General features: G+C 36.4%; 1 protein-coding gene and 1 long non-coding RNA gene across 2 annotated transcripts in view; both read right to left on the reverse strand.

Annotated features, from left to right (window-relative positions):
* Positions 1-1,631: 1,631 nt before the first annotated feature.
* LOC126336603 (uncharacterized) lies at positions 1,632-12,179 on the reverse strand. Its single transcript, XR_007564979.1, has 2 exons — positions 2,581-12,179; positions 1,632-2,544 (listed from the first exon to the last, which is right to left on the reverse strand). It is a non-coding gene; the product is annotated as an uncharacterized LOC126336603 (long non-coding RNA).
* A 2-nt stretch (positions 12,180-12,181) lies between these two features.
* LOC126336601 (zinc finger E-box-binding homeobox 1) overlaps positions 12,182-21,448 on the reverse strand; it is a 64,848-nt gene continuing 55,581 nt past the window's right edge. Inside the window, exon 4 of the mRNA XM_050000468.1 lies at positions 12,182-20,191. Within this exon, the coding sequence (XP_049856425.1) occupies positions 19,174-20,191 (1,018 nt within the window). The 3' untranslated portion in view covers positions 12,182-19,173. The remainder of the gene's footprint in view (positions 20,192-21,448) is intronic.

Below are 21,448 nucleotides of genomic sequence, written 5' to 3' on the forward strand. Positions count from 1 at the left end.
ATCATGGACAAGCAAATTTTGAGAAATAAGGGCAATTGTGGCTTAAATAAGGGCAATTGTTTCTATAAAGGAAGATATGTGGGGAATAATTTTCCACAATTCTTCCACAGATGAAAGGCCATTACATGGGTCTCTCTGAAGCTGGTGATACATCAAGATGAAAGTTTAACACAACAAAAGTGAGACGGGTCCTAGTCACATACATATAGTTTTCCTACAGCTGTAAATGGTGCAATAAAGCCTACATGAAGAGATCATCCCAGCCCAACCTGCCGCAAGATTGTTTTTCCATGGGCAGACACAAAATCCAATGACTTGGAATCTACCAAAAACTGTTTTTGTAGGTATGTAGACATTTAAACAGGTGCTCATGATGATAATCTCGCCTGTAACTGTGTAAATATGTAAATATTAGAAGCAATAAAATTAGGGATCATTTCTGATGAGAACATAAGTCTTGGGTCTTTGTCATTCTGATTAACTGCAGATGGCAAAGGATGCAAGACAGGTGATAAGATTATGTTAAAAAAAGCCAAAAGATAACACTAGATGCACAACACAAACTGTATGCTGCAGACAGCTTTTAATCATCTCTAAGCTTTAAAAGTCACCTCTCTCTTTTTTTTAATGGCTATTTCCCAGGACCAACATCTTTTATTAGAATTGCCCTTTTTTCTCCACAACTATTCAAGACAAAATAGTGAAATTGTGGATGCTTCTAAACTGTAGGCATCCTCAACTATGGAAACTAACAGAAAATGAAATTTCATGTTAGTTTCTCCTCAATTACAAATTAATAAAATAAGGTGTCAATTCCTGATTCTTCATATCTAACACAGCCCTTTTTTTAAATTATGCAACTTGAACTACATATTTCAGGTTCGGTATAATACTTAATCCATAACAGACAACAGAAATAATATTGTTATGTATTTTCACACATGGGGCAAATGTTTAACGTAGAATTAGTGTGGTCTGTAAAGAGAAACACACATAATGTATTCTAATGGTGTGGAACTAAGAAGACTTATGTATGAAGAATTCTGACAGTGAAGAATGGAGTATACTTCGAGACAGCAGGGCTAGTGTGCTCTTTGTCCTATTCCACACCACATGTTCCAGCCACTGCCTATCCTGATAATTGGCAATGCTGGGGTAAGTGCCACACTAGGTTTCTGCTTATGACTCTCCCTAGAACAATTTATATGCTAAGAAAACTATCACTGTCACTTCTTAAAGCTTAATGTAATACTTCTTGTCTGGTTTATACCCCCCCCCCTCCCCCATATGTAAAACTACAGTGGCCGAATGCCCTTACCATACATGAAGACTGCCATGAAAATCTTATGCACAACCTAAAGCACAAGCTACAGACTTCGCAGAACAACAATGTTGACTACTGTGTGTCACGTGGTACAGTGCTCCTTGATAGTTCATCGACCCGTCACCCAACTTTTTTGTGCACGTCACTACTATGATACGTGTTAATGTTGCCAAGCAGAAAGGACAAATATTCCTCTACAATGTTTATTTGCACAATCCTTTGTGTTTACCTCCAGTACCTTTTTTTTCCTGAGATGAACCAAATAAGACAGAATACTAACTTAGCTTTGATGGAAAATTTTGCAAAGTCATCTATTCCACATAATTATATTTGTTACATTTATTCTACAACAGTAAAAAAAAAAAATTCTGAATGAGAATTGTTATTATGCTTTACAATACAAATATAAAAACAGCAATTGCATAAGAAATATGAGAATACTGCACTGATTTTGAACATGTAATGATCATCATCATCATCATCTGACAAATTGTGTACCCAAACCTTGCACTGCTACTGACATTAACTGATGTAAGGCTTTGCCTTACACAGGACGGATACTGTATTTCTGTTATATAACTGTATATAATACCTGATAAATAAATACTGAAAAAGTATGTATGTTACACACAGAAGAAAAATAATCTCTAGGTGAAAAATAAATTTTCAATTTCTGCTTGCAGTGCATAGGTAGCATCATAAAGACACAAACATTTCCAGTCTCTCACATCATTGCAGGTGGAACATTTTACCAACACATGCTATTCATTTTCCATTATGAACTATGATAAAGATGAAACCTGTCCTCTAACATAAGCCTCTAGGAAACTACAGAGCTTCATCAAGTTTAAGAATGAATGAATGACACATCACAAAAAATAAGCTTATGATTAAGAGTATATTTTCATTAGAAATATGACAATCAATAAGGACATATTAATATGCTACCTGTACATGGGGGTCATTAATACAACCACAATCGTACAATGAACAGAGTACTCTCAACAAAATCGACAAACACAAATACACAATTTGTACTACATTTTCTTCAGAGGCAAATGACATTCCTGAGACACTATTTTCGGTACAGTGGGTACACGGTTTCAAGGCCATATATCTTAGACATTTACATAAGAAACTGAACTGTTCTAGTAACCACACTCAAATACTACACAAATATTCTTAACATGTTTATGATCTCTCTCTCTCTCTCTCTCTCTCTACACACACACACACACACACACACACACACACACACACACACACACACACACACACACACACAGCAGAATACAATAACAAAAATAAAGGTACCTTCAATGATAACATACATAAAAAAATGCGTATATAAAATGTAAATACAACTGTCTACATTGTGTGCAATAGATCGTATCATACTTGCCAACCAATGAAAATAGCACACAGGTTGGGCAGTAAAAGCTTGAGAACAAACCAATAATTCATGAACTAAATGACTTTTCTGACAGAACTTAAAAAAGGGGGGGGGGAGGTAGGAACATAGTAAACCAGTACAAAGAACATCGTACTCCTGTAACTGTTTCCCGAGCAATGTAGAACGTCAAGGCTTCAGTAAAAAGATATGATTTGATTTTACATCAATAGCAGGGAGTTATTAAGATATTTGTATAATCCTGGAGATTACAATAAAAACATATAGGAGGTCACACATGCTATTCTACCTCTTCTATTTATAATACAGAACAGGTCTTGCACAGAACTAATTTCTAAGTTCATGTTGGCCAATACAAGGAATATGTCAGTCAGATGACTTCTGCTGTAGGTGAGAAATTTTATAACATCACCATTAAATCAAAAACAAAGCTTGAGCTTCCACTGCATCAGAACACAAAGGAGTGAGATCTGTAGCTCAAATCAACTTTCAAACTTCATCCGATTAAACTTTCTATCTTTCTCACTAGTTGTCTTGTTAGATAATGATCATTAATGGCTCTATGAAGCAGGTATATTTCACCAGAGTCACACGAAAAGGTGGACACTAATTTTGGTGACAGAGAGAACAATTGTCTAAGGATAAATAAATAAATGACTGTCTTGGGCATGATCCAACTGTGTATTACATTTGCTGCATACTTATTAAAGCAGCTTCTCATTTTGCATGACATGACTGAGCAGATCTTATTCCAGTGGCAATGAGTGGAATGTTTTTATCCAAATGTTTGCTTGTAATCCAAAAAACCTAATTAAAGCATCTGCTACTTAGGATATTTTGAATGTGTGGTGAATGTTCTTGTAAGTCGGTCAACAAAAACAGTGCTGCAATCACTGGACACAGATAGTCACACATCAATTTTACAACTTCCTGTAACCTGATTCAGCACGTGACATCTCATATCTGCCATCTTTGACAAAATGACACTATTGTGTGTACATAAAGGGCATTATGAAAGATCTGAATGAAGTATTCCATGAATATGACATCACCAACATAGAAAAAAAAATCCTATCTGTTCATTCAACTGGTCATATTGTTTGTAACTGGATTACTTGTGCTGCTTAATAAGAACATTTTATAACAAAAATACATCAGAGTTGACATCCTGAAGAAAGGATCTACTGAGATTAACACAACACTAGAATACAATGTTACTGTAGGTTATTTTACACTTCAAAATAATTTTACAAAAGTGTGACACACAAAGGACATCATTCTCAGAAAGATATATTAACAATTAATTTGTCCTTTTGCACCTGTGAGTGGTCTCAACAACATTCACACAGCTATTTATATATATATAAAAAAAATTATAACAAGCGAGTTGACAGATCTTTTGGTCAGATCTTGGGGACAATCACTAACAGTGGAATATAAACTTCTATCTTAGAATTTCAGAAAGGTCTATAGCCTAAAATATCAATTACACATTCATCATAACAGAAGAGTCCCACTGTTGCTTGGAAAAATTTGACAATAATCCCTAGGAGAAAATATTGTTTTATTTTCTGCAGCATTTTGTTTTCTTAGTAGCCTCTGTGGTGAACTTCGCAGAAAAGCCTGAACCTCGCTGCACAAGTTCTTTTGCATTTTGGTCAGGCTCTTGATACCCCCAAAGTCCAAGTGCCTTATTTTTATTGTATTACATCATAATGCTGAACTTATGAAACTTCAGTTGCATATTTAAATATCCCTTTCCAATATCACAGTAATGCACCTGCTGTATTCTTTTTGATAGTATACAAATCTTTATAAAGTATAAACAAATAGCCACAAAAGCATTTTACTATATCTTGTAGGTCACCACACTTGTTCGTTTGCATGTTTACTATCATTTCTAACCCCTGACCATCTTCTTATCAATGACACATCATTGCCTATTAAAGAATTTGAAATTGCATCACTGGATGCCAATGTTTACGATAATTTTCCCTTTCCTTCACCATGTCTTCTTCATTTGGGTTTCTAATTTTTTTTTTAGATCTCTCCCTCGTCATCTCTGCCACATATCATTTTCTACGTCATTAACCCTCAAGTTGGTGCATCTCTGTACAAAATGTGCTCATCGCAAGTAACATTGTCTTGTACCATTCCATTGCTTTACGTTTTGAGACTATAGCTACTCCATTATTGCTTCCGTGAACACAATGATTAGTTGCATTTTCACACATCCAAGTGAGCAGAAGTAATACAAAATAAACAGTGAGCTAGGTGAGGAAAAAAATGCATGATCCGCACAAGAAAATGACCCAGATTCTGAGCTAGCAGCACAATCCGACAATGAGCCAGTTATCTAAGAGACTGTTAGTGATCAAACAAGACGTTGACATGAATATGATGCAACTGCATTTTTTAATGCTTCGAGTGGGTCATTACTATGAGGTAATAAACACTTGTATGCGGCAGCAGAGTGATGTAATTAAAATTTATTTTATTATTTTTTAATCAAGCCATGATTTAGTTTATATAATGGTTTATTTAATAACTGTTTAGAGAAACTATGATTATTTTATGATTTTGCCCAGACATATTTAATTTAGCAACATGAAGGTAGCTATTCATCAAATGTAAAAAGTACACTTTGCACCCACTCGAGGGTTAACAAAAAATCAAATTGTCATAGTTACAAATTAGCCTCAGAATTACATCGTTCTACTGTCAAAATGTGTCACTACTTATTGAAGTATAAAGGAAAAAAATCTTATATTACAAAAAACACAACACAACACATACTCCGTAACTGCTGATAAGTACCTATTACTACTCTAACTTGTTAAACATTGCCATCAATTCACATAGAAAGCTAATATTAATACAATCCAACTTATGAATTCATTTTAAGGCAAATCCACAATAAACATTCACACAACTGATATATGAATTTATGATGAATCATGTCTGCTCCAATACACACACAACTTTTCTGTACACTTTCTCTCTTCAGTCAAATACAAGCAAATTCCAGAACTCTAGCACACAAAGCAAGCAACATTTAACACATGTAAAGCATCTGCCACCTAAAATAAAAAAAATCTACTGCCTTCAAAATGATTACTTTTAATCTGTAGGAAAAAAAAAAATCACAAAATCTTCCTATGAATTCACAAATTGCTTTTTCAAAAATATTCGTTTATAAGTTGAAGGATACTGTGCTTAAAACTCAATCACAGCAACTATTCAAATTAGTTTCATATTTTACACACAACTATCACCAGTAAATACAGTACAATGACTTACACTAACCATACCTGGAACTTGATGCCTGACAGTGAATCACTAACTTCCGGTTTTCGATAGTAGCATTACTTCAGTGAAATATTGTGTATAATAGATTCCATAGGTCACAATAATAATGATGACTTATTATAAGAGAGCAATCAAAAAGTTTCCATACGAGATCATTGCTGCAACGTATGTATAACATAATACAACACCATTGTGGATATATAAGCACCAACATGCAGCCAAAGGATTAGTATGGCATTCATGTCTTTCTGACAGACGTGTACTAAATGCGGAAACTTGAACTATGGTAACGTTATTATCAAAAGCAACCAATTGTTTTATTGGCTGGTGAATGACAAATACCAGCAGACATCCACCACAGAATGAAGAATGTGTAAAAACCAACTGTGACAACTGGTGCTGCTGCTCGATGATGACACACATCCACATATCTCAAATGTCATTAATGTAGAAGTTGCACCAACTGAAAAGGGAGACTCTCGAGTGCTCGTAGTGGTGGTGGTTAGTGTTTAACGTCCCGTCGACAATGAGGTCATTAGAGACGGAGCGCAAGCTCGGGTTAGGGAAGGATTGGTAAGGAAATCGGCCGTGCCCTTTCAAAGGAACCATCCTGGCATTTGCCTGAAACGATTTAGGGAAATCACGGAAAACCTAAATCAGGATGGCCGGAGACGGGATTGAACCGTCGTCCTCCCGAATGCGAGTCCAGTGTGCTAACCACTGCGCCACCTCGCTCGGTCGAGTGCTCGTCCTATAGACCTGATCTCTCTCCACGCAATCATAATGCCATCAGTCCCTTAAGAGAGGCCTTGAACAGTTGACACTTCCTGTCGACGTGGATGTGCAACAGGCAGTTATCAACTTCTTGATGCAGCAGGACAAGAAGTTTTACCAATCAGGTATCTTCAATCTTGCCCCATCAGTGGGATGATTGTCTCAATGTTCACATTGATTTGTGCATTATCAGCATACTGATTCTGAATTATACGGCCATCAAATGGAAACTTTTTCATCTCCCTTTACGTTTTCCAAGAGTTTGTGATTTCCAATACAGAGGACTCCTGTGATAAACAATACAACTGATAATGACGCATGCAATGACCTAAGTGAAGATTCTAAGTAAGTTTTTTAAGGGGCACCACTTTATTTGAATTATCAAACCTTAAAGCTGCTGAGCTACATTTAGATCCACACTCTCTTCAAGTCTTTCTTCCCAATATCAGGTACACTTCAGATTTCAAATTTTAAACATTGTGTTTAATGTAAGCAATGGAAATGAAGACTAGATTTATTAGTATGACACTTTGGGATGATTAAGTGTGTCGAGCACATCTAACAAAATTCAGACACTGAAGTGTATTTCACTATCTGGCACAAAGTCCTTGGTTGCCGATATGAAAGCAATATTAGCATAAACTCTACATTTAATAAATTATTTCATCTAAAACAATTATTTTTCAGTAATAAATCATTACAATAGTGAAAGGATTTAATACTGTGATTAACTTGAATTTAACTTTATCCGAGATTCACATAAACTATCAATTTTTCTCAAAAGACATAGGCTTAAATTGCACAGATATTGTGATGTTAAAAAAACCACAAACCCTAACATATTTGAGCACGGTTCGCAAGTGAAAGGTATACCGTTTCAAAATTTATAAACCGATGTTCACTTTACTTTCAGGTTCTGTTCTTCAAAAAAACAGTTGTCCAACAGCTGACAAAAAGGATATGACCAGCCAGCAGCGTCAAAACTTCATCTGTGGCGCCATGCCTCACTGGAGAACACACTGTAACTCAGATGGAGGGGAAGCAATGCAGATCATATCAATTTTTATGATCAAACACTGGGGAAGGTTCATATGTAGTAAACTGATCAGACACACTCTCTGTGTGATGTACCAAATCAGATGAGGGAAGTGTGTAAATGCAAATGAGCTTAATTTATGTTCATATCATCTTTGACAATACCTGCAGTACTGAGTGAATAGGCAGCATACCATCAGAAGTGATGGGGAGTAATTATAATGCAATAGTGTAGTAGGTGTTACATTAATTAGCTTTATAGACTGTGACAACTATTGTAACACACATGCAACTGCAAATAAATTGTAGATTAAGTTCTTATTTCGTGTATAACAGGTAAGTTAATCTGTGTATTAATATTAGGCTGATCATAAATCCAATGCAACTGCCTTCACTTCTCAGTCACATTAATTGGACGATGTTTCAGACAATGTAACTACTGGAGTTTAGCATTAGTAATTTCAATTAGAGATTTTTATACACAAGAAGCTAGCAGCAGTGAGGATCATATACCAAACATGTTAATGTTATGAAGCTGATGAGAGATATATTACCAGGAATTAGTTAAAAGAGGTAGACTAACAAAATAACATTGGAAGGGCTGTTAGCAGTGAGAATTAAAGGGAAAACATATAACAACAAAATGAGATAAGAGTACAGAACATATGTTTTGCTCTAAAAAAACACCAAAGATCAGATAATGAAGAGTGAAAGAAACTACAATGCAAAAAACGTATCCTGTAGATACATTTAAAATACAATGAACATTTAAATGTATACAGGTGTTTAGAGTAACTAATTATGAAATCAAAGCACTACTAACACAACACTTGTTCACCAAATACATGGTACATGCACATGGCACTGGGGAGCACTACTGCCAGATTGCTTTAATAGCCACTGCACATGTAAAACCTGAGCAAGGTTGCTACAAGTTTCCCCCTGACAAATTTTGAAATCTCAAAGGTAAGTTAAGACATTGACCATCTGTCTTTGGAGCTACAGTACAAGAAGCAATAGTGCTAATCCCTGTAAAAAGCTTGCAAGCAGACGGTGTGAGCAAAAATCTTCAGTTTTAACATCAACATCTTTTGTGACTAACTGTTTTTATATGGAGAAAGCAAGCCAAATGGCACATCTGTTTCATTATGACCATTGATGATATTTTATTTCAATAAAACCAAACACATCTGGTGACAAAAATACGCATTTCCTTGGAGTTGCAAGACAGATTTGAAATACCTTCACTGTTTTCAGAAACAGCCTCAGATAAAAGTAGGCCTCTTGAAAGAAGTGTGTAAGGCGGGGAAGAACAGTGTAAACCAACACTGTAGGTAACTGCTAATAAAATGTTAGTTCTATTATGTTCGTTATTGTCAGTGTTTAGCCGCTGTGTTACATCTATTATTTACAGGTATTTTGTGGTGTTTATTTCAGGAAATATATGAGTACCCAGCGTATAAACCACTACAAACCGCCAGCAGCCGACACAATTTTCTTCTTCTTATCGTGCAAACCTTCGAACATATGAACTACTTTTTAAGTGTCAAAGTTTACTAGAACAAATAAAATGTCTATAAAACGCCACACTGTCCGTGTACTTGCGGTGAGGCAGTTGCAATTTCTGAAACACACTGCCTCTGGCCTGCTGAGGGGCGCCGCAGTCCTGGGTCCATGGATAAACCATGAAAATGTGCTGCATTACGCTAGACATAAACAGACCCAGCCTTCGGGCAGATTGATGAGACTAGATCTGACAGGCAGGGTCTGCACATTAGTGGGAACCAAATGGCTTCTGATTGGCAGGCACAATCCATTACAGATACCCACAGGAACGGCCTGTGGTTTTGGTCCGTCAAGGAAATCCACTCGTGTGGCCAGCTATTCATGTGCCACAGACATGTTGATGAAATGAGACCACGGTCATCAATCCATGCAACAGATAACTTTTTCAAATATTCTGAGAGCCCATAATAATGAGGATAGGTAACAACTCACTGTAAAGATGATTGCTGAGCTGAAGACAGGCACATAGAAGAGGGAATCACACTCTCACAACTAAATTTTCACCAATTGCTTTTGTCAGAAAATGAGAGCACATACACATTCGCACAATCAGTCAGACCCAACTCATGCACACATGATCATCGTCTATGGCTGCTGCGGCTAGGCTACAGTCTCTGAAAATCAGATCAGATCCTAACAAACCACTTCTCATGCCTCCCTGCCTCTCGTCGGCAGTGGCAAGAAGTGGTGTCAGCACTGACTGCAAGCTGAGGAGAGGGGTAGGAAGGGGGAAACAGTAGTAATGATGGGAGTAGGGAAGCGGAGCACGTACTCAGCTGCACTCAGCCAGCAACAATGCATGACCCCTCAGTAAAAAAACCATTTCATCTACTGAGACAAAAATGAGATTTTACCAGTAGGTTCGGGGGAAGAGAATCAAACAAGGAGGTCATTGGTCCCATCAGAAGAGGGGAAGGATGGGGAAGCCATCAGATTAGGGAAGGGTGGGAAGGAAGTTGCCCGTGCCCTTCTACAGGAACCGTCCCAGCATTTACCTGAAATGATTTCGGGAACTCACGAAAAAACTAAATCAGGATGGCCAGATGCGGATTTTAACTATCATCCTCCCACATGCGAGTCCAATGTGTGAACCATTGCGTCACCTCATTCAGTGACACATTACTGGTTGAAAACACGAAGCGTTGCACAAAAACTTTAAAGTGGCAGTTATAGGCAGGGAGTGTTTTACTCCACTTCGTTTTGGCTTGTGCATTTTTCATTGTTTTCTTATTTTGAAGTGAGTGAAAGAGCCTAATTCTTGTCAGTAAGGGGTTCGATGACGACTTGCACAACACCAGAAGGGATCAGGTATCTGTATGAGTTCTTTAACTCATTATGCTTGTGTGTGTACATTCCTTGGAGTTAATAAATTGCATTGTTACAGTATTATGAAAAGGGAAGTTGCTACTCAACATATAGCAGAGATGCCGACTCACAGATAGGCACAACAAAAAGACTGTCACAAATACAGCTTTCAGCCAGTGAAGCCTTCATCAAAAACAGATGACACACACAACTGCAATTTCGGCTAACTGAAACAACAGTCTTGTGGTGTGGTTCAAGTTGCCCGAGACTGCAGTTGTGTGTACGTGTGTGTGTCGGTCACCTATTTTTGATGAAGGCCTCACTGGCCGAAAGCTTTATTTGTGACAGTCTTTTTGTTGTGCTTATCTGCAACTCAGCATCTCCACTATCTGGTGAGAAGCAACTTTCCTTTTCATAATATTGTTACAGTCTATGCTGGATTTTCCATTGTTTGAAAATGCATCGTTACACAGTCAAGTCACAAATGGACCATCATAGACATGTTCTGTGGATAGAGAGAACTGAGAGTGAGCTGTCATCATGGCAAATGTCAAGGTCACCACAAATGTCCCTCCTACAATACCTACATCTCAACTTTTGTCAAAGGTTCCACCCCTATTGAGAGTCTTTTTTAATAGATGGCAAGAAGATTTTAGTAGAAGATGGCGGTAATAAATTATTCACAAGAACTTTTAACGGTTTCACCATTCGTGTCAACAAAGTGTATCTTACTATGTTTACACTTTATAAAGAGTTTAGATGTCAAATGTCTTGAGTATGTGTGTCTACTGCAATGTTTGGCATCTGTGGAGTCAAACAGCACTGACTCGAATGCACTCAAGCAAAACAGTGCTCCTGTACAACTGCCACAATACCTTGCAAGGAGAGTGTTTCCAAGTACTTTTCTGTCTTCAATTCTTATACACAATACGGACATTCAACCTTTCAGGCTATGGCTGCTTCAATTTCATTCTTCAAAGCAGACTAGCACTACAAATAGTAGATATTACTTACAAAAATTGATTACAGGGAAATATAGGCTCATCTGCCCCTCCCTCCTCCCTTCCCCCAAATTACCCAACTTGGAGAATCTATTACACCATAGTACAGAAAAGAGCCAACAGGTACCTGCTGTCTTAATTCTTTCTTGGAAGATATCACCTTATGTTCAAAATTAGTTAAATCTTTCCTATTCATGTTCCCGCAGATCATCATCTCTCTATTTCCATTTACCACCCTTCAAGGCTACTTTTCGCTTCTTAAAACAGGTGCCATAAGCACATCACAAAATTTCATTATTGCACGAAACTTACATTATTTTCACAAAATTAAAGTATGTAATGACAGGAACAACCAACCAACTTAAGTTCATCATCTGTTTAATGTAACACAGACAAAATGGTCATGTCGCAATACAAGGTGTGTGTGTGTATATATAGACACACACACACACACACACACACACACACACACACACTTTTCCGTACTTTGCACATTACTTGAATTACTTTCCAATAACTCCACTCCAGCAGCCAAGAATGCTGCAGTTTTTCATTATTGGATATGGTAAAAGGGGTACACAGAAAGAGCCACACTGGATGAAACAGATGTTGTAAGAACAAGACAAATCACACACTCTAGTTCAAAATTGTATGTATAATATGGCACTGTATCTTCAAAACAAATACGAAGTAAGGTTGTCAGCATGTATTTTTACACCATAAACTGATGAAAAATTATGGTCCAAGCTGAGATTCACTTTAAATCTACAGTAAGCTGAGCAGTGGTCCTCAGAAAAAGTGATTGGACTGCTTGGTAATCTCTTTCTAGTTTTAATTGTACACTGCACAAAATTAATAAGTGCATCCTATGATTATATGAGGTAGATGCTAGACTTGTTGAGTTTAGTCATTAGTATTTTCATGTATTCAAATTGACAAAAGTTTTGACTAATCAAGAGAATACATACATTTGATTTTCAATTTATGAAAATTTGTTCTTATCATTACTTTTCAGATTTATCTTATTTCAGTTTATTCATGAAATTACGAAAACACAGCGCGCGCGCGCACACACACACACACACACACACACACACACACACACACACACACACACACCTCGAAATGACTGTCGACACCTAATCAATATATTATCTATACTCTACTCCAACTGCTGATACCTCATGCTACATGAATTATACGTATTTGTTATGATAGTTGAAAATATACGTTGGGACCAGATTCAAATGTGGACTTTCCGCTTTTCATGCGCAGCTGCTTTATCTTTCAGTTTTTCTAGCATACCATCTGGCCAGACACAAATTATATTTGTCAGTCCAGAAGGTGCGCTTCGGGGAGTCTAATGATATTTTGACTGTTAACAAAAAGCAGGAAATCCAACTTCAAGTCTTTGCATAAATATTCATTCATCACAACAGATAAGACACAGATATCGATGTGGTTACTGTGACAAGTAGCTAGTTCAATTTCACATAAATTTTTAATTTCATATTTTCGTATCTGCGTGTGGGAGGGGGGGGGGGGGGAGGAATGAGAGGGAGGGGGAGCGGGACAGAGAGAGAGAGAGAGAGAGAGAGAGAGAGAGAGAGAGAGAGAGAGAGAGAGAGAGAGAGAGAGAGAGAGAGAGAGATTTCTAGATGCAAGTAACATGGGTCGACGCAAAAATTTAAGTGTTACCTAACACATTCCTATTAAAATCAACAGTAGCAATAAAACCCAGCAAGTGATTCCATAACAGTCACAGTTTGTCCCTGTTAGGCCAGTATTGCTAGTAAACCATTTACAAGACATGACTGTAACTGTGACAGAAATGTTAGTAGATGTTTACAGAATCAAGTTACTGGGAATTTTGCCTTCTAACATACTGTGTCCCTCAGGTTCAAAACTACAACCTCTATGCATCAGCAAGATGAATGTTTAGGGTTCTCAAGCCATTCATTTATAATGGCATCACCTTACATTTGAAGTAAATTAGTTATCAAGTTGACATTTGTTTAGTATTAAACATAATTCAAACACACAATTTCCACACAATGGACCACTTCAAAGGCATATTATTGATGAAAAAACCTGTCACACATTACTGTTAGCTACAGTAAAAGAGAATTTTTAACATTAGCTACCTTTAGTACAATTCTTGGGTTTTAAGAAATTAATTATACCATGAGCATAATTAGAATCATTTTCAATGTCTCAATAAATATACTTCAAACTTCCTTTAAGAAATTTTACTTAGATCATATACTATGGACAAAATACAAATTAATTCTACTTTTTGGGGTTCAGTATTCACTTTTAATTATGAGTAGGGCCTTTCACTGTTTCTCTTGCATTACGGTAAAAACTGTCCATCTTCAGACACAAGTTCTAACATGTGTATCAAAACATGCCCACATTATATAAACAATAATTTTCCCCTGGTACCCATGTACATTCAATTGGAACAGACAGTAATTGTTAACATAGGAGTTAAACTTGAAACAATTATAATGTGTGTGTATTGTTAAGCATATTTTGAGATGTTAGTATTCCACGGATTGGAAAACAATATGCAAACAACTAAAAACAGGGCAAACTAGTATTCAACTGAAAGGATCTTAACCACTGGGAGATTAACCAACGTTCCGTGTTTTTAACATTGTAAGTACGTGTACAGCTGTTTGTGACTCGACAGGACAGTTACTAAATCAAACAGCAGTAATGTCAGCTAAAAGATTAAATGTTTTATTTGTAATAATGTAAGAATAAGTAATTTTGCAGAACAACCAAACAAAATTGTGTGCTTTAAATAAGCCACAGGAGAGGCTGAAGGCTTTACTTCAACGAAATTTGTATATGAAGACTAGAGTGACCATCACGAAATTAAGCCACCTCAAGGTTTCACCCGCTGTCTGCAGTCCGCAGAATTTAAAAGCTGTTATTCGCCCACCTCACAGCTTTGTTGTCACACTGCTAGCTGTGCAGCAGGTCAGTATTAGCTCAATGTTATGTTTATCCATCGGTACTGTGTGTTCGCGTGTGGTTTCAGTCTTCCGTGAAATGGTGCATTGGCATGTGTGTAGTAGTGAAAAAATGCAGAAGCAATGTTGAATGCACTGGAGTTGTTTACTGATCCTGCTAACAGTGAAGAAACTAGAAATAACACAAATTTTGCACAAGTTCACAAAATGACAGAAAACCTTTTGATATTTTAGAATCAACTCTATGAATGTGAAGAGTGTAGTAGCCTTAGAATAGTCTCTAAGTGTGAGCATGTGTTTTGATTCTCCAAGAAAGGGATATAAAAGAAAATGGAAATGTACATTTTTTTATGATTTTGATAAAAAAAGTTAGTGTGTAGAACTACACTCAGATACCGCAATTGATCAGAGTACCCGACAGCTAGAAAACTGCAGGGTGATCTAGGTGGAAAAAAATTATTCTGGCTCAGAGGCCTCCATTGTTTATCTTCTCCACTCACTCGGTATCCCCCGCCCCCGAAAGTGTAAGGTTGGATGAAAATTGTTAATGGAATTTAGAGATACCGCAGCTGCAATAATGAAGTTCTGAGTACAACGTACTTATTGCTTGCTGGAGACGATTGAGTATACTGTGATAAAACTTCAGTTTCACAGAATCATACAGAAAAAAGTATTTTGCTTGACTTCAACAGAAGTAGTGGTCTGTAAGTACTTAAAGTTACTTTTCTGTAGTGTGTATCAGCAAACTGGGTGACGATTTGCTGTGATGAATGGTCAGTAGGAGATAAAAATTAAAAAAAAATTCAGATGGTAGAGAATACTCTTGGCATATTAAGGTGAGCCGCCTGAACAAAAATCCTGGCAGCGGCACTTAAGTACTCGCGTACTGTTGCGCACGGAGTCTCTTGGTTGATTGGTTGTTTTGGGGAAGGAGACCAGACAGCGAGGTCATCAGTCTCATCGGAGTAGGGAAGGACGGGGAAGGAAGTTGGCCGTGCCCTTTGAAAGGAACAATCCCGGCACGGAGTCTCTTAAGTCAAATCATACAATAATGACGTCTCCAAGGTTACCAAAATTAATTTTATAGTTTTCTTAGGGGAAGTTTCTACTAAGTCCAACAGAACACAAATTCACCAGTGACGACATTTTTCGTTACATGGGCGGAAGAGTTTCACACCAATGAATACTTTCATGTTTTCATTATAAAATTTGTACTACATGCATCTCTAATCTTTCAGAATTTCATATATTTTTCAGTCCAAAAATGTCAGTGGTTCTGTCTTATGGACAGACTGAAGTAAAAAATTATTTTTCTTTAAAATTTCTTGTAATATTAATGTGTTTTTTCTGTAGTAGCTGGAAAGAATTTTCTTTTATAATCTACTGCATCATGTTCTAGACCAAAAACAGACATGTCAGTCTTTTTTTTTTTTTCAATTTTTACTAACTTTTGATATTATCTCTAACTGGCAACAGTGAAACAAAGTGAGATGACCTTGATGTGCCTATTTTCGCGACAGCCACTATAGTTCAAATATGTTAAACTGAATAAAAACAGTCATAGACTATACAAATTGATATATGTGTGGAAACAGCAGCAGGCTTGATTTAAATATTACACAAGAATACTCCTATAGGTATAAAAGATGAAATGAATAAAACAAAGTTTAACATCCTGCTCTGGTGGATCTAGAAAGATAAATTATCTAATACATATTCTGAAGACCTATGACGTCTGCTTGGCTTTATGGCCGTAACGGGTAAGCATGAGAGTATGTGCACAACTAACAAGTATTCTGCACCTTTACTTCCACGTGTGGATTAGGGGTACTCAACAAGAAGATTATCAGCATATCTCCACAAGTTGTTATTAAGAGGGGGCAAATAAAGCAGATATATGTCTTAGCTATCACAAAATTTGACAGGAAATGACTGGCACAAAACATTAGTCACAGGAACAAAGCAACTGTGTTACAGCCTGAAATAATGTAAATTAACACATATTATCAACACATTATGAGACGTCCAACAATAACAATAATAGTAACAACAATAACTTACACTACTCCACAAAAAATCCCAACAAATAGACTGCTGGAAGTCAAATATCACTGAATCAAACAATAATAATCATCATCATCATCATCAGACAGACAGACAGACAGACAGCTGTCAGCTGCACACAGACACTGTCCACCTGAAGCTGAATCGTTAAGTCACTGTCAACTATAATAGGAACACAAAAGGGAGAAACCAATCCTCAGATCCTGCAGTTCTCCAGACATACATACAAAACCAATGCCAGAACATTTTACATTTCAAATTACATTTCTTTTGACACAGTGCTTTACAGCCAAGAAAAACTGTTATTTAAAAAGAGATCATTGTTTTCCACTTCAGTTATATCTTAGGGTATACATAGATTCCACCTACAACACCTCAGAGGTCAAGAATGCGGTACTAATTTCTTTACTTTACTTGCTGCCTCTTCCTAATGATGAAGGCAGTGAGTATATTTCATATCAGCAAGATAAGTTACAGATGACAGTGACAGAAAAATGCTATCATAATCTTTCAATGGTAAATCAAATCATGCCATGTCATCAGCCATTACATTTCACAGCAGTGCTCTCAATAAAGATCTGTGCATGTTGATTGCTCAGGAAATTTATCTGAAGGCAGTTAAAATTTCTATCATGTTGTTTTAAAGTATGCAATATTGGAAATGTATAGCCTCATATAATTCGATTAGTGTTTACATTACACATGACAATAGAATGAAGCTTTGCATTAGGGATAAAGTTCGAATGTGCTGTAAGAGGAATCATCTGTTAATAAATCAACAACGAAAATTTTAAGCCACAGATAGTTAAATAATGATCAATATTTGTCAAGTCCTTGAGGTTGTGGCATATCTGAAGCAGGAAAACATATAATTCTGACAACTGCGAACAAAATTGTATGTAAGAAAGCTATTAGCTATTCTTAGCTGCAAAAATTAAGAGAATCTGATGTTCAGTTAAGAGAAAACTCTGAAGTGATATGTCTCATAATGATAAAACACACACACACACAATAGAATGTCACTGCAAAGAAAATTCTGCAGTACACCTGCCATATACCTCATAAAATAATTTTTCACTAAACGTAGCCTTCTAAAAAAATTGATTGTAAAGAAAAACAATGCAACATCTTTTCAGTCTTTGTAATTAATCACTCTTTTTCAAGTAAGTAACTAAATAACTATGTAGTATCTATAATTTTTGACTCAAGTATACAACTTATCTGAGAAGGAACACATTTACACAATAAAGTGTATAAAAAAGACAACACAATAAAACATTCAAATAAAGATAAAGATAACTAATATCCACAACACAATAAAATTAAATACATAAAACTGCACATTACAGGAACAAGCACCAGAGTGAGGAAGACTGTTACATGCACTGGAAAAATCCATTTCCAAGTAGCAACACATCATCGTACACACAATTTAATAGAAATAAATTAGGAAAGAAGTTATTCACAGATGTTAGTCCTTATTCTGATCAAAGTCTTCTGCAGTTTCATTGAACAACAGAAGTATAATTGCTGGCCTACTGAAAAATAGTATGTGTTGTAAAAGTACATTCACACACTTTACAACTTACCATGGAATCAATTATGTTCCCAATGCTTTTACCCATCCAATTCAAAGCTTTCATCCATTACATTGTTTAAATCAAATTTTACCCTGTGTTGGTACAACATCTGTATAAAGGATTATTTGTTAACAAATCTGTAACCAACATACTATTGTCCAGTTTTTGATCAATGAGAAAGTTTCAGAGATTACTAAACCATATTGATTGTCTTATTGAAACCAGTTTTCAAACTTGATAGAGGAAAGATTTTTGTTAGGTGTACTCATAGCGTTGATATGTATTACATTACGGAAATACTCTCTTGTTCTCAGGGCCTTACTATTACACCAACTATAAAATTAGGTGATCAACACTTTTTCAAAACTTAAAATTCAAAGATTTTCATAGCCAACTAGTTTCTAAAAGACACCAACTCGCAACCATGCTGCAACTTTAACTACACTGTAATTATAAAAAAGATATATGTAACCACATCACAGCAAATGACACTCAAAAAAACTGAAGCAATTAATCAATTCAGGAGATTGTAGGAACAATGACCGGATAACTAGTATAAAAATAATATAGCTCAAAAAGTCTTATCATAAAAACCTGTCAATCATTTAGCCAACTGAATTTCCTGCAACATAATTAGGGCCACGACAATTACCCACAGCACACAGAAAATGCTATAAAACAACTATGAATTATTAGTATACATTCCACATGACATAAAAAATAGTGTCCTTCATAAAAAGACAGTACACATTGCACTAAATATCTGCAAACAATACAAAATTTTCCATTGTAAAAATAGTATGTAATTACATATATTTAACGTTCAAGTGCACAGACCAGATCCATCCACAAGATTACTCTTGCCAAGCATGTCAAACTCTGGTGGCTTCCCTTCAACAAAATGAGTACGCACATGGAACATAAAATCAGTCTTATTCGTGAAGTCTTGGCGACATACTAAGCAAAAATGCCTTTCTGGTGCACTAGCACCATATGGTTGCACATGGTGTGGTACATGAGGGGAAAAATAAGGAGCTGGTGGTGCAGGCACTGATGTGGGGACTACAACACTACTGCTACACGGATTTCCATTGCTAAGATGCTGTTGTGGATGATGCATGTTACTAATCATTTTGTCGTCTAGATGACTTTTTGCATGTGCCATCCAATCATCTCGAGTTGAGAACATACGACCACAAAGTTCACAGCTCCAACTAATGTTCTGCTGTTGTGGAGGAGGCAGAGGAAGACCTCTAGGTATATCATCATCTTCACATTTCACTGATAATGATTTCTTATCTGTAACAAGTGACTGTTGTGGTGACTGTTGCTGCTGAGGCTGCTGGTGTGGTGGGGGCTGAGGCTGTGGTTGCTGCTGTGACTGTGATGGCTGCTGTTGTTGCTGCTGCTGGTGCTGTTGTTGCATCAACATACCATTCTTGTCAGGTACTATTGAACGTTTGCCTAAAGGGGCTATGTTGGTTGGTGTTCTATGTTTCATTTTGTTCATATGAATCACTAGTTTATCACGGCGAGCAAATGCCTTATTACACACTTCACAAATATACGGTTTCTCACCGGTATGGATGCGCATATGAATAACTAATTTGTCCTTACGAGCTAATCCCTTACCACAGACTGTACAGGCAAAGCTCTTACTGGAAGAACTGTTAGCACCATCACCTTTTGAAGCTCCTTTGCTTCGGTTAGTTGTGGAGGGAGATACTTTCCTTTGAGGACCATAACTACCATTACTGACACTATTTGCTACTTCCCCATAGTGCTGTTCTGGTACATGTAGCATTCCAGTACGGCCCAAACTGTTAGTGTAATCAGGTGACCTAGAAACATACATCATTTATCCTCAATGAACAATTACAACTTGTCAGTGATGTGTGTAAGAATAGATTCAGCAATAGAACCACATGCAGCAGAATTTTGTGCCTGTAAATTTGTAACTACTAAAGATGCATTAAATCGGTTTTCTTTTTGTAACTGAAAAATTAATCTTTATTTTAATTATGTTTGACATAATCTAACTGCAATATTCTATCTAATCGTTTCACAAAATCATTTATATGAAGCTCACTGCCTAAAAAAGACCTGTACTCACCAAGTGAGCAGTAATCACCTGCTGATGCATTACAAAATGTTAAAGAGTAGACAAAAGTATACAACTGTTAGTACACTGACTGTATCAAACCAAAATCATTAGATAACTTTTTCACATCATTAAGTTATTTGGCCACTAACTTATTATCCATTCAGACAGTGGGATATGAACATCTAATCCCAAAATATTATTGTTATGCAATGCTCATAAACGAAAAATCAATGTTAATAAATGAAAGAAGGTCTCAACTCGGGAAGACAGACTGAACTTTCTACAGTATATATATATATATTTTAATTTGACTGAGTATTTTTAAGTTTTACAAATATAGTGAAAAGCTGTAAAAATTAATTCTATGACAATGGCTCCTCCACATGTCACACAATTTCTAAATCCAAGATAGTGGTATTCTAATTGAGTAAATGGTATCCTAATTCCCTGAGACCAAAAACAATGAACATAAAATATGCAAAACTACTAAATATGCAAAACTACCAGCTCCTAATATTAAATTGTGATCAACTACACTGCATTAATACGGCAAACATATTAATAGAATAAAACACCCAAACGGCAAAATCAACACAATCTATTTCACCTAAAGAAACTCTTATCTAACATGGGAGGAGGGCAGGTGAGGAGGGGAGGGGAGGGGGTAGGGGATGTACAAAAAGTAAAGAACACAGCATGTAAATCAATTACTTAACCTAATACAAAAAGATTTATCTGCACATGTAAGTGCTTCCATCATTGTCATTCCCTAGATTCTCACATTGTTCTTGTACCTCTGAACACAGAAACAACACTGTGTCCACTCTCCTTCCGTGTAATTATGTGTATCATATTTATAGTACAAACTGCACACAGGATATGTACTGTGGACACGAAATTTAGCATTTCTTCCCCATTTTTTCTCTGTGGTTGTTTTAGAAGACAGGCCATGTTCAGAATCAGCACTGCATGGTATGAATTTTTGTACACTGTC

This window comes from Schistocerca gregaria, chromosome 2, assembly GCF_023897955.1.
Source record: "Schistocerca gregaria isolate iqSchGreg1 chromosome 2, iqSchGreg1.2, whole genome shotgun sequence".
NCBI classification, from domain to species: domain Eukaryota; kingdom Metazoa; phylum Arthropoda; class Insecta; order Orthoptera; family Acrididae; genus Schistocerca; species Schistocerca gregaria.